The sequence below is a fragment of the Abramis brama genome (assembly GCF_963993115.1).
Source record: "Abramis brama genome assembly, chromosome: 18".
Lineage (NCBI taxonomy): Eukaryota > Metazoa > Chordata > Actinopteri > Cypriniformes > Leuciscidae > Abramis > Abramis brama.
The window spans coordinates 8,510,412-8,524,929 of record NC_139980.1 but is presented as its reverse complement, the minus strand read 5'-3'; the positions used below and the strand labels follow the sequence as shown (position 1 = coordinate 8,524,929).

The following is a 14,518-nucleotide window of genomic DNA, read 5'->3' as shown; positions in this document are numbered from 1 at the left end:
TTAGAATTTTATTTAGTAAGTACAATATAAAAAGGATAGTTTATTCATCCTCATGTCATTCAAAACCTGAATGACTGACTTTCTTCTGCACAATACAATCTATATATTTTGAAGAATGTTTTAACTGTTTTTGTCCATGCAATAGAAGTCAATGGGGTCCAAAGCAACACTGAAACCCATTGACTTTAATTATGTGTTCCATAGAAGAAATAAATTCACACAGGACTGGAACAACCTTGAAAGTGAATGACAGAATTTTCATTTTTAAACCGCTTCCGTCAGAAAATCTTATGGAGAGGAATACAAGATTATCATTTAAATTGACTTTATTACTGCTCCCAGAATTATTGGAAGAAAACAGCCCTTGCACAAATGCACAATTAGACATCAAAATATTTTTCTTTTTTTTTTCTTTTTTTGTCCAAAACAATCATTTTACATAAATTGGCATGCAGACCAACAAGTAGAATTACAAAATAAAACCATTATCTCATTTTGGTTTAGAAAAAAAGAAAGAAAAAAAAGAAAGTATGTCAAGCCAGAAAAATAAACTTCTCATAAAAAACATCCCATTGATACATTAAAAAAGGCAACGATTCCAGAAACATGAAAACCTACAAACGTTTTTTTTTTGTTTTTGTTTGGGTGTTGGTCACTTCTGTATAATGTCTGTAATGTAAAAAGAATACAAAACAGTACAAAGCACTCGAATATTCACATACTGACTTACATTTGATATTGGCTTGTTATATAAATTGAATTCACATAAATAATGAGGCACAGAATGACCAAGTGAGGCATTGGCCTGTTATTGTCATGGCTGAAGAAGAGCCTCTTCGTTTTACACAACACAGGATATCCTGTCCTCATGATGAACTGCGCTCCTCATCAAGTTCACACAATTTTTTCATACTGATATCTTGCCGTCCATGCAGCTCGCAGCGGTAGGCTCAGCATTCGATTGGTCATCCGCTGGTCAACAATGTATTTACAGTCAACTTTGATTTCATCTGGAATGCATCTTGGCTCAAAGCAAGGTCAACTATAACCAGCCTCAGTGTCTCTGCTGAAATCAGTGAACGCAGCCGTAGACTCACTAGAGGCTGTTGGCCATGTCAAAAGGCGAAGTTTTCAGGCAAACCTTGAAGCAAAGATGCCCCCGTGTTTGGAATGTCGAGTCAAAACAATCCTTCAAAAGCCATCCGATTTGTCCTCGCCGGTCTTATTTCTTAAGACACTGGTACATGAGTGCTCTGGGATTCAGCATGTAGCGCTCAGAGTTGAAGAACTTGAGATACTGAGGCATAGAGGACCTCGGAGTCATGTACGACATACCTGGAGCCACGGCCATCGCTTCAGCAAGCTTCTGCTTCATTTCTTTAACCTCGTGGTCTTGTTTCAAAATTTTAACTGTAGGGAAAGACATTAAAACAGATATTGATATTGTGACCGATCCCGACAAGCCAATAATCATTTTATATTCATTTATTGATTTATATTATATTATTATACTAAAATTCTATACAGTTTTGTCTGTAACAGAAACATTTGTTAACATGAACTAATAATTAATATTTCTATAGCATTTATTAATCTGAGTTCATTTCTAAATTTACAAATTTTTAGGGGCCAAGCATCAGTCCATAGAACCGTATGGTAAAAAGTTATGAAATTTGGCACACTGGACAGTCCAAACGTTCACCACAGCAAACTCAATCTCTCTAGCGCCACCAACTGTCCAAAGTTTCACTTACATTTATGTTAATAACTTTTGAACCGTAAGGGCTAGAAACAAAAATATGCTTTCCTCTTGGCATCAAGCCGTAATTTCCCAAAAAACATAATTTTTCTCCAAGAAACTCCAAGACGGTTTGTCCAATTTTCACGAAAATCGAATCAGATTATTTTCAGACCATGCTGGCAAAAAGATATCAAAAGATTTTTGATAAACCCAATCGTTCTCGAATAACGCGCAAACGAATTCGACGTAGAGCACGCCAAATTGGATGCAAGGCTGTCTCTCCGCAACGCTTTAGCGTATTCAGACCAAACTTGGTACATGCCATCACAAGTATGATCTGAGGCGACATGCAGCATTTCCGCACAGCACCACCTACTGGTCCGGAGATATTAAAAATATTTTTGCTTATAACTTCTGAACGGTTTGCCTAAAAATCATTGGTCTCATTAGATTCGGTCCTACATGCCGAGTTGCATATCATTACGAAACTTAGATACAAAGAAGAAGATAAAAGTAGCTCAAGCATTCACTATTGTGAAGGGTCAAATTCATCAGCGCAGTCATGCAGAGCTGAAGTGCAACCAAAACATTTTCCGAAAAATGCATGCAGTTTTTGTTTTTTAACCTCTAGATGGCCAAAAGATACATAGTATACCTTTACATATCCCAGGTTGACTGATGAAGATGTTTAAAAGATCTCTAAAAACTGCCATTATGGCATTGATATATCATGTATTCTTAGAAATAATAGTTGCATTGTGAGTCTTGGATGGATAACTGGCATAATTTGAAATGAGATGAACCTTGTGCTATCTCGAGCTGTCTGCGTGCGTCTCCCAGCGCAGAGAAGAGGTCTAGTTTGAGACGGGTTTCTGCACTCAGGTTGTACTCTAGATGATGAGCCTTGTCTTGCAAGGAGGACAGAGCTGAGAGCAAAGCGTCCGCTTCCTGCTCGCTGCATCTGTTCCTCTGGAGGGTCTGGGGAGGAGCATGAGAATATTGCACGGATGAGACGGTAACAGAACAGTACAGTATGTAATAATGGTGATATAAAAGATTTGAGCAATTTTGAATAATTCAGATGAACAATTGAATCTCATTTGTCTAGTTTCAAATAAACTTCCAGTGGAAAAGGCTGAAGTGTGTAATTGTTTTCTGATTTTAAAATAAGACTATGCACTGAATTTGGTGAAGAGCTTGCTGAAGTACATTCTTTAAGTATGGCCCCAGACGATGAACGTGATTTCACCAAATACAACATGTTCCCGGATCAACATATTTGTTGATCCTGGAAAAACATTCCAATCAACCAATCAGATTTGAGGGACAAGTTTACAGTTTATGCCAAGTTTAGGCTTACAACTTTAACATCAGTGTTTTCACCTTTCATTAGTTTCTATAACTACCCTGTACGAAAGCCCTTAATGTTGATCCAGGAACATGTCTTACTTGGCAAAATCACAGTGACTGCAGACATTCTACTAACATGCTACATGCTACGTTCTGTAGAATGTTGTCTGCCAATTTTAAGCTTCAGCTCCAGTGTTAGAATCTCTGTGAATGCAGTATGTTAATCATGCAAATTTCTCCGACTGGACATAAACACTGGACATTTGTGCATTCAACTCATTTAATGCTTTGCTTTTGCATAGTGTGCAGGGCAATATGCAGAAGCAGGGAATTATTAAGAATGATTTTTGTCATTCCTTTGGTTGCCACTAGAGGTAAATAATTACACGCTTCACTTTTACATGTTTGTCTTCAGCTTAAGAGGAGTATATAGTGTTGTAGATCATACATTTTTGGATGGTCAGCTATTTTTTTTTTTTTTTTTTAGAAATTTTAAAAGCAAATTATTATTATATAGCATTAATTTGTTTATTTAACTAATTACAGAAAATATTGTGCATTTTTTTGTACATGTATACATTCAAATGTTGCATACAGACATTTAGTTTGCATACAGACTTGCATTACTCTTTCAATTTCAACACCAAAAAATTTGGAAACGCTTTCCAATTAGAGAGAAAAACATTAAAACGATTGAATTAAATTCATAATACAAATGATGCACAATAGTTTCTGAAAGACTTGGTTTCTGTCTTGGCATGGTGTATATAACAGATGGCACTAACAGCATTTAAACTGGGCAAGGAACAAGAAATAATGACAAAAAATAAATAAAAAACAAAGCAACCCTGCTGAAAAAGTCCAGCACAAACCAACATAAATTCCATTGGTGGTCCAGGCTGGTTTCTGCTGGTTAGAGCTGGTATTTTGCTGGTCTTGCAGGGAACCAACAAACATCCCATGCTGTTCCCACTTCCCAGCATGCAAAACATACCTGATGCTGGTGACTAGCAATGCTGGATTTTTCAGCAGGGAAAAACACAGAATCAGCATTCCAAACCATAAAAAAATAAATAAAAAAAAAGCATCCAAGGACTGAACACCACAGAAAGCAAGCTACCGGATCCACATAACATGAAGAACACAAAAATATGAACCACAAATATCAATTACATCACAACTATTCAATGCAGTATGTAACTGAACAGATCTACGAACCGCGTCCTTTACCTCCACTTCATTCTCTAGAGCTATCATTCGATTTTCTTTCTCCTGATATTCCAGCTGTAGTTGTTTGTACTCTGAGTCTAGATCTTTAGCTTTTTTCCTCAACATTTGAGTTTCACTGTGTTCTTGCCTACAGTGGATGGAAAAAATATAACAATTTACAGGTTTATTTTGCCATTGCTATTTTGAATTGAGGGTTATTCTGCCAATTATAACCATAATTGAAAAGCAGGCAATTAGACCTAGTCTCAAAGACACAGATTAAGCATCATTCAACATCACACAAACATGATTAATATGCATATAAATGCCTCTTGCACTCTTGCTTTATAAATACAATTACCTATGTGATGCGCTCCGGAGTAACATTGTTGCTTCATCAAATTTTTGGGCTCTGACTTCTGCAGTTTGTTTTTCTACTGCAACTCGAGCCTCTGTTTCCATTCTGATTTTCTTTTCCAGCAAGGAACAGTTTTGTTTGTCCTTCTGTCTGGATTTTGTGAGACACTGAATCCTGCACAGCAGCGCACCAAAGAATTTAAAGGAACAGCGTTAGATTTGGTCAAGTTACACATACTCTTACAATAAAAAACGGTTCATTCATTTTTAATGTATACATTACTGTTCAAGTGATTTTAATATATATTTTTTAATTTCATTTGACCAAAAATACAGTAAAACAGTAATATTGTGAAATATTATTACAGTATTTTATTTGAATATATTTTTAAAATGTAATTTACTCCTGTGATGGCAAAGCTGAATTTTCAGCATCATTACTGAAAATCATTTTCATAAAATCATTCTAATAAGCTGATTTGCTGCTCAGGAAACATTTAATTTATTATCAATACTGAAACCGAGATTCATTTTTAAGGACTGATAAATAGGAAGTTAAAAAGAAAGTGTAATTTGGGCACAGTCTTATTTCAGAGCTAGCATTTTATGTATTCTGAATACAAACAAATTATATTTGTACACTTTTATTTTGCATAAGCTTAATTGGAAAAACCACACAAAAATATGCTAGTGGTATTTTGTATTTTTTTTCATCTCTTGGTAACACTTATGGGAGGGGAAAAACCATTACTGGGACAAATATTTGGTGATTGCGATGGAAATGGCGCCACAGTTGTGGGAAGGTATTAAATGAATCATTTTCGCATAATAAATAATAAAATGTGTAATTTAGTCTTTGTTTAGATTACCATAGTTTTTAAAAGTAAAATAAATAATATTTTTTATAATGAATTTTCATAGTTTGTTTAAAAGTCTTAGACAAGAGTAATACAATCTATACATAAAAGTCATGGTGAAAAGCGATTCAAATTTTAATGTTATATAATATAAAAAAAGAAACCACTTTTGTTTGATGTATAAACACAAATCAAGCAGTCAATCTTCAATCAGTGTGACCGAACATCAACCAGAGCACTGATGCCAAGACCAACAGGAAGAGATCAGAGGACTCACTTGTTCTGCAGCAGTTCATTTGCATGTCTGAGCAGAGAGACTTCAGGGCGCAGACTGTGTTCACTGTTGGTGAGATTACAAATGTGACTGCGCAGCTCCTGCTCGCTCTGTCTGCTCGCCTGCAGCTCTCCCTTCAGCTTCCTCATCTCTTGTTCCAGCCTGTGGAACAGACAGATGGAGATCACTGTGTAAATGGACTCAAAATCCATTAACCATCTGCAAACCTATGAATTTTGAGCTCAATCGGTACATATAGAAATTAAACAACACAAACATACTTCAACATCTGGTCAGCATGTGGGTTTGGAGGACTTGGTGAGATGTTCGACGAGCACCTTTCGGCAGAGTCCCCTATCGAGTTGATGGCTTTGGGGGCTTTCTGCCGCTTCTCCCCTTTGCTATTAGGGATATTCACTGAACCTCGATGCACTTTAGGCAGGGAGCTCTTGGAGGGTCTTTGAGCTTTGCTGCTCTGGTCCTCCTGAGGTAGGTTTTCAGTCGTTTCTAACATGGATGTAGAGTCCAAATGAAGTTCACCTCCACGATGCTTGGGACCTGGAGTTTGTGGATTTGTGTCTCTTTCGTGTCTCGCAGGAAGTCTGTGGATTTGAAGGCAGTCTTCCATGTTTTGTTTGTCTTCTGAGGTGACGGCATCAGATGGACATTGGTATTGCGTCGGCCTGGATTTGGCCACCTTATATTTGGGATCTGTACAAAGACGTGTCAGAATTTTAATGAAATTATTTTTCATAACTAAATTGAATTGCAAACTGTCATCATTCAAATAGATTTTCTGAGCAATATTAAAGTATTTGGATATTATGTGTAAAGTTGCTGTTTGAGCATGAAAAATGTCTGCAAAGGTCTTACAAAACAGAAAGTCCGCTCCAAAGGGAGTTAAGGCCCATCCACACCGAGAACGATAACTATAACGATAACTATAATAGCGCCCACACCAGCGGATTCTGATTGGCTTTGATTTTTTTGTTGTTGAAATAAATCATTCTAAAAGTGATTTCAGCGATATTGTTTCGCATATTCGCTATTGTAGTTGTGGTGTGGAGTGTACTCCTTGGTGTGAACGGGCCTTTACTGTTTATAAACCCCCTGAAAAGCCTCGATTATAGTCTTGAGTTTTGTTCCATGAATGTACGTCACACTATATATCATTTAAATAACACATCCACAAAAAAAAAAGAAAAAAGAAAAGAAAAAAAAGGGGGGGGGGGGTGAGGGTGTGTTGAAACTCATGGTTATAAAGAGGCGTGACTTTTCCAAAACACAATCAAAGTGGTTGGCCAATCACAACGCACTGGTCCAGCTGACCAATCAGAGCAAATTACGATGTAAAATATGGGAAAAATGTTTTTTGAACATTTAAGCATGAAAACATATTCAAGACCCCAAAAACAAAATCTAGACTATGGTCTCTTTAAACAATATCAAACTATTGAACAGACTTCCTGAACATAGTTTTGGAAATATGTCTCTTATTATATGATACCGTTAAAGAAATTTCACGTACCTTCCAACCACAATTTTGGGTACAGGTGCATATAAGGAGGTAGGGATTGTTGCAGGAGATCCATGTGGAGGTCATTGTCACTCTGAACAGATTTCTGAGTACGCAGCTTAAACATACTGGAGAAGTAGCAGGTTGCATCAAATCCCATATACACTAGTGGATAACCAATGCTGGAAAAAATAATTATTGTACAGTATGAAACACAGCTGGTAAAGTTGTTGTTCATTTAAAACCCCAAATTACAATTTGCTCTAAAATGGACAATCAGGACCTACCAGTGTGCAGCAAATAGATGGGACAGATTTGCATGAGGGCTTTTCAGGTCCCTCAACCGTAGAGAGGCCTCCATATACACTAAGAGTATCCATAATGTCACAGTTGACATACAGATGCCCTTCTCTGCGAGTAAGTACGTGAGTAAGTAAGTAAATACATAAATAAGTTAATAGACAGTCTGTAATACTTGAATACAGTGCATCACTGTAAAAAAATATTTTCATGATTTGTTTTCTTTTGTCAAATCAATTTACGTGGTTCAGATAACATCATATTTTGAATTTCTGTTGATTTAACCAATCATTGTATTAACTCAAGTTTTTAATTTCAATAAACTTAAAAATTGAAGGCAACCAGGTTACTTAATTTTTCTTAAGTTAAACCAACAATCATTTTTGACAGACTTTATCTGTGAGTGTTAATGAAATGGCAACTTCATTAGAAGCGTTTAAGGCTTACCTGTATGCCACATATAGTTGAGTAAGACATATGTGCTGGCTGCAAAAAACAACCAGTGTAAGGGTACAAAAATGAAACAGAATAAGTCCAGGGTAAATGCTGCACACACAAAAACCACACAGATGGCCTGTAAAAGAAAAGCAGAGGTTAGTTTCTTTAAGTCTGTTTTTATGTCATTTGAAATGCACAAATGCAGCTGAACATAAAATTGATATATCACATATTAGATAGGAAATAAAAATGGAACAAGAAAATTATTTTTTTACCATAGACCGGGTTTTGTTATTATTCTAAAAGTAATTGCATGCTGCCTACCAGTCCATGACAGTGGAAGGTGGTGTAGACGGTCCCTAGAAAGAGCCAGCAAGGCCACAGGTACTCCAGTCTGAACTCCAGAACAAAGTCAGCTAACAGCACCAGCATCCAGACAATCATGAACTTCAGAACAGAGTAAGCGCTGAAAACAGGACATAGAATTACAATTTTAGTCTTGTAATCCCCACACAAAGAATCATGATTTTGCAGTGTTATTTGAATTATTTATGAAAAACAGACCATTTTTTGGGGTGAATTATATTTATTAATAAAAAATAAATATGTTTGACGTTTTACTAAAGTCAAAACAGAAGTCAGAACTACGAAAGAAACGCGCGTTCTGTTTATACTTTTATTAGTATTATTATTTAATTTTTTGCTTCCTATTGACTCAAAAACAAACAAGCCTGTTCTGTATTTCAAAAGAAACATGAGCCAGAATATACGTTAGATGTTAAGGCCCAGAAAGTAAGTTCTTGAAGACGTTACAATCCATGTTTTGGTCGCACAGTCTATTGTGCTCCATTCCTTTGTTCGGGCTTTCTGCTCTCCACATCCTTTTGTGTTTGGTAACCATGGCAACATTTCATCTTCTGCATCAGCACCTAAACGTCGAATCTACAGTGTTGCCATGGCTATTTAAAGAACAAGAACCCGTTTCAGGAGAAATCTGCGCACGTTCATTTCACTAGGAAGCGTAGCCATAAACACAGGAGGCTATTGTCCAGATGACACTATAAAGAAGAGACGGGGTCAGTTCAGACAACACTGTTGTGTGTTAACCTCACTAGGAACAATAGTCTGAAATCAGCAAACCTGATCGAATAAAATCGCACCCAACAACTTAAGAACACAGCTCTATTAAATGTCAGGCTATATTAATTTATAAATATGCAGAATGCACGGCACATTATACAGCTCAGAAACAAAACAATCCCTGAGGAAAACGAAAACGACATTCCTGCGCGCATATTGTCTAGTCAGAGGCCCTTGTCAGTTTGTCTGTGTTTTCAGACTGTCTGTTTTTCAGACATCGTATTGTCATGAAGAAATAACAAGACTACTTGGATGACACCGCATCAAACAACATAATAACTCGGCTCATTAATATCAGAGCTTGAAATACATGAAATACCATAACATTTCTTAATATGCAATGCTAAGGTTAAGTGGCGGATATTTTTGTTATTTAAATATGTTGTTAGCAGCGTGGCCCGCTGCACTGTTTCCACACGAAATATTATAGATTCGGCCCTGCGTTCTTCCATTAAATCACAGCGAGCTTTCGCTCTGAATTAAAGCCCGATTTCTTATCATAACAGCAGATGCTGTTTGTTTGTTATTTGCGTCAATCCGTTGAGCGCGCTATGAATAGCCAAGCGCGAGCCATTCAGGTGAAGACGAATAAGAGCAATAACAAAACAACAAAGCAGCGCGCGCGCTGTCATACCTTTCGGAAATCTTCTCTGTGAGCTTAATCTTTTTCATTTTCCGTAGCCTGCCTATATCCATGTAGCGTTTCTTCATATTATGGCTTATGGTCCTGCTGGCTATTTAGTCCATTAAACAGGTAATTGTAGTAAGACTGGAGGTCTCATTTACAGTAACCTGAGCAGAAGCGCTTTGTGCGTGAGTGGAGGTGGATGTGCGCACGCTCGAGAACTTCACACAGAACCGAGCGCCTCATCTGCGCTGTCTGGAGAACAAGGGGCTCAGAAATGCGTTGCAAATACAGTGTGTGACTAACAAAGATGCGGTATGAACGCGTAAACATTTAAAGTGACTGAGTTCACAAACCATAGTTCACAATATAGTTTATTTCATTTTTATTTTTAAAATAGATTTTTAAAAAGGTTGTTATAGAGGCAATCAAATTCATAATATTTTAAGAAGGCTACCATTTGAAATAAATAACTACAGATTTACTATTTGCTTCGCTCTGATTGGACTCAGAATATAGATAGATAGATAGATAGATAGATAGATAGATAGACAGACAGACAGACAGACAGACAGACAGACAGACAGATAGATAGATAGATAGATAGATAGATAGATAGATAGATAGACAGGCAGCTAGACAGACAGGCAGATAGATACAGACAGAAAGATAGATAGATAGATAGATAGATAGATAGATAGATAGATAGACAGACAGGCAGATAGATACAGACAGAAAGATAGATAGATAGACAAACAGACAGATAGATCGACAGACAGAAAGACAGACGGACGGACGGATAGACACAGACAGACAGACGGACGGACGGACGCTTTGGATAAAAGTGTCTGCCAAATGCATAAATGTAAATGTAAATAGATAGACAGATAGACACAGATAGACAGACAGACAGATAGATCGATAGACAGACAGACGGATAGACAGACAGACAGACAGACAGACAGACGGATAGACAGACAGACGGATAGACAGACAGACAGACAGACAGACAGACAGACGGACAGACAGACGGATAGACAGACAGACAGGCAGATAGACAGACAGACAGACATATAGACACAGACAGACAGATAGACAGACAGGCATATAGACACAGACAGACAGATAGACAGACAGACATATAGACACAGACAAACAGGCAGACAGATAGACACAGACAGACAGGCAGATAGACAGACAGACAGATAGACATATAGACACAGACAGACAGACAGATAGACATATAGACACAGACAGACAGACAGATAGACACAGACAGACAGGCAGATAGACAGATAGACACAGACAGGCAGATAGACAGACAGACAGATAGACACAGACAGGCAGATAGACAGACAGACACAGACAGGCAGATAGACAGACAGACACAGACAGGCAGATAGACAGACAGACACAGACAGGCAGATAGACAGATAGACACAGACAGACAGATAGACAGATAGACAGACAGACAGATAGACACAGACAGACAGGCAGATAGACAGACAGATACAGACAGGCAGATAGACAGATAGACACAGACAGACAGATAGACAGACAGACAGGCAGATAGACAGACAGACACAGACAGGCAGATAGACAGACAGACAGATAGACACAGACAGACAGACAGGCAGATAGACAGACAGACAGATAGACACAGACAGACAGGCAGATAGACAGATAGACACAGACAGACAAATAGACAGACAGACAGGCAGATAGACAGACACAGACAGGCAGATAGACAGACAGACACAGACAGGCAGATAGACAGACAGACACAGACAGGCAGATAGACAGACACAGACAGGCAGATAGACAGACACAGACAGGCAGATAGACACAGACAGACAAATAGACAGACAGACAGGCAGACAGACAGACACAGACAGGCAGATAGACAGACAGACACAGACAGGCAGATAGACAGACAGACACAGACAGGCAGATAGACAGACAGACACAAACAGGCAGATAGACAGATAGACACAGACAGACAGATAGACAGACAGACAGACACAGACAGGCAGATAGACAGATAGACACAGACAGACAGATAGACACAGACAGACAGGCAGATAGACAGACAGACACAGACAGGCAGATAGACAGACAGACAGATAGACACAGACAGACAGGCAGATATACAGATATAGATAGATGAAACAGATTGATATGGTATGGCAGCTGCTCCACACTGGAAAGGAAAGCCCTACAGAGGGTTGTTAAGACAGCTCAGAAAATAATTGGCACACAACTACCAGCAGCAGGGGACATTATTCCATGCTGTCTCAAGAAGGCAAAGCGCATCATGAACGACCACTGTCACCAACGGCTCAGGACTATTCTAAACAAGCACCACAAGATTCAGGAATAGTTTCTACCCCAATGCCATAAAACTGCTCTACATCTCAACTAATGTTTAACTTATACTAATGTTTATCACTTATGATAGTGTTAGGTAAGAATACTGGACACTTCATAATGTCAAAAATGTCACTTTATTGTCTTATTTTGTCACTGATTATCTTGTCTTATTGCCTAGCATTTTTTTTGTTTGTAATTTCTGTACATGTATATTTTTTGCTTGTATAGCAGTGAGATTTGTTGTATTTTGTCTGTCTGTGCAGTACCATTCAAGTCATTTTTTCAGACAGATGATAGATGAGACGGTTAGATAGATAGACAGACAGACATACAGCTAGCTGTTAGGTAACTGGTAACAAGATAACACTGCAAAGCTCTTGGTCTAACCCAAAATAACACTTCCTCTTTCTTCCACACAAAGGTCTTCGTTGGAAACAAAAATAAAGGAAATAGCACCTTATTGCGGTGTTGTATAGCCAGTGTTTAAATTTTTAGGTGAACTCCTAGGTAATTCCAAGAGTATACTGCACCACTTTCCCTTCCTCAGCCAAGACATGAAGTACATTTTGGAAATTTAATGCCATTGACTCATTTTTCACCTCACACTACAAGATAAAATCTTTCACCAGTTTCCTGACAACATCTCAATTGTCTAAATACCCTATAATATCCTTCTGCCAGTGGCTTGATCTGGTGTTTCACTAGAAATCTGTTGAGAAAACATTGGAAGGGAGCCTGAAACTGTACAGTCTGGTACCTGTCAGTATACAGCAGTCGGCAAAGCATCCAGAAAACAAATTAAGGACATACTAAGAACACTTGTTATATTGTCTTTACTTTTTTTAAATTTGATGCTTGTATTATGAATGTTTATAAATATCACTGCCTTCAACCATCTGCTTTCAGTAGTACGAGTACAATTTTAGTAGTACAATTTTGAAATGCTGAAAAAAATAATTGATATACAATTAGTTGTTTCTTTCTGCAGCCAATGCGATTTTCCACTCAAAACAATTCATTAATGATACTTTGAGAACACAGCAAAGATTCAAGAAACTGTCTTTGAAACATGGGCAACTTAAAGCACATAATTATAATTCTCTCAGAAGAACAATGCCACACAGTCAAATTAAACCAAGGAGAATAGGCATCATTCTGGTGGGCAGTCATCTATATATTTCAGTTGCATCTGTGTTTGTGCAATTGTGCTGGAAGAATCTCCACATCCATCTGCTCTCACAGACTGTAGGGTCTGCTGTCAGATTCAGGCATTTATTTCTGGGTGATGGGAAATGAATTCTGGTCCATCAGTTCTCCTACTCGCTCCTGGAGAATCTGCACAACTTCAGCTAGGATGAAAACATGCGTGTCATCCAAATCCTGGATGATGAATTTCTTCCCCAACGCTGACGTCTCATCCAGATATAGAAGAAATTGCTTCATAGCTGGGTCACTGTTTCATATTTTAAAAGAAGAACCACAAATGAAGGTGCAATGACGCATGACTTTTATTTTAAAGGTGCACTCAGAATGTTTTTGTTTGTTAGGCATCGACTGGATAAGATGAGTCAAGGATGTAGTCACATGCAAAAGCAAAGGTTTTCAGTTACAGATGACACTGAAGTAATACTCTAGTCACTGTCAGCCATTATTATTTATACCGCAAGCAAATATTAAATAACTGGTTACAGTCAATGGTGTTTTGCTGGGCACGCGATGTTACCAATGGCATGTGGTTACTCGCTCCATGTAAAATAAAACAGATTTAGGCTACTGATCTGACTGGAGTCTAATTTAATTTAAGTGTACATGATTTCAAACATATATAATTTTTAAAGTCACTGTTGATTTCTTTTTTCATTTTTAAATGTGAGATAAATGACTATGCACCTTTAAATCGTTTTTGTGATTTGTAAAACTTACCATTCAACGAGAACTCCTTTTAAGACGTTAACCATTTTTGACGGGATGTGATAACACTGCTGTTCCTTCAGTTAAAGCGTCTGTTTATATCTGAGGACAAAAGGCAAAGTTGTTTTGAACATTAGAAATATTTTTTTTAGCAGTACATCATGAATGTTTGTAACCGTTACACACGTTTGACATACTGTGCGTCTCTCCAAACGAATTTACAAACCAGAATTTTCAAGAAAATAATAAAATGACGCTACATTACCGTGTAGTCGCAAGTCTTCTTCTACTAAAGTGACTAGCGTTCGGTTTGTGAGCTTTACTGCCCCCTGCTGGCCAGGAGCACAGTTCTGCTCCACACACCGAGAAGAAAAAGCTGCTCATAAAAAATGATATAATCCCATTCAGTGTAGAAATAGTAAAAGTATAT

At 37.8% G+C, this 14,518-nt stretch overlaps 2 protein-coding genes across 5 annotated transcripts; both read right to left on the bottom strand.

The window, feature by feature from the left end:
• Positions 1-308: 308 nt before the first annotated feature.
• Positions 309-10,057, bottom strand: LOC311068501 (macoilin). Of its 2 annotated transcripts, none has more exons than XM_084090983.1 (11): positions 9,817-10,057; positions 8,367-8,508; positions 8,052-8,178; positions 7,592-7,715; positions 7,317-7,486; positions 6,070-6,499; positions 5,792-5,950; positions 4,662-4,832; positions 4,310-4,448; positions 2,545-2,719; positions 309-1,410 (listed from the first exon to the last, which is right to left on the bottom strand). In XM_084090983.1, the coding sequence occupies exons 1-11, from the start codon at positions 9,891-9,893 to the stop codon at positions 1,223-1,225; spliced, it is 1,902 nt and encodes a 633-aa protein (XP_083947109.1). In that variant the 5' UTR covers positions 9,894-10,057; the 3' UTR covers positions 309-1,222. The 2 variants fall into 2 exon arrangements, with proteins under 2 accessions (XP_083947109.1, XP_083947110.1); XM_084090984.1 differs by having other exon boundaries at positions 4,322-4,448.
• A 2,937-nt stretch (positions 10,058-12,994) lies between these two features.
• Positions 12,995-14,409, bottom strand: gtf2h5 (general transcription factor IIH, polypeptide 5). Of its 3 annotated transcripts, none has more exons than XM_084091219.1 (3): positions 14,354-14,409; positions 14,101-14,190; positions 12,995-13,630 (listed from the first exon to the last, which is right to left on the bottom strand). In XM_084091219.1, exons 2-3 carry the CDS (start codon positions 14,133-14,135, stop codon positions 13,450-13,452), a joined length of 216 nt encoding a protein of 71 aa, XP_083947345.1. In that variant the 5' UTR covers positions 14,136-14,190; positions 14,354-14,409; the 3' UTR covers positions 12,995-13,449. The 3 variants fall into 3 exon arrangements, with proteins under 3 accessions (XP_083947345.1, XP_083947346.1, XP_083947347.1); XM_084091220.1 differs by having other exon boundaries at positions 14,286-14,392; XM_084091221.1 differs by having other exon boundaries at positions 14,275-14,388.
• Positions 14,410-14,518: the final 109 nt, after the last annotated feature.

Coding starts and splice junctions, on each gene's coding strand:
- gtf2h5 (XM_084091219.1), bottom strand. CDS start 14,135: ATGGTTAACGTCTTAAAAGGAGTTCTCGTTGAATG. Junction 13,631..14,100: donor AAAGGAGTTCTCGTTGAATG/GTAAGTTTTACA, acceptor AATATGAAACAG/TGACCCAGCTATGAAGCAAT.
- LOC311068501 (XM_084090983.1), bottom strand. CDS start 9,893: ATGAAGAAACGCTACATGGATATAGGCAGGCTACGGAAAATGAAAAAG. Junction 8,509..9,816: donor ACAGAGAAGATTTCCGAAAG/GTATGACAGCGC, acceptor TCCTGTTTTCAG/CGCTTACTCTGTTCTGAAGT. Junction 1,411..2,544: donor ACAGCTCGAGATAGCACAAG/GTTCATCTCATT, acceptor CTTTCCCTACAG/TTAAAATTTTGAAACAAGAC.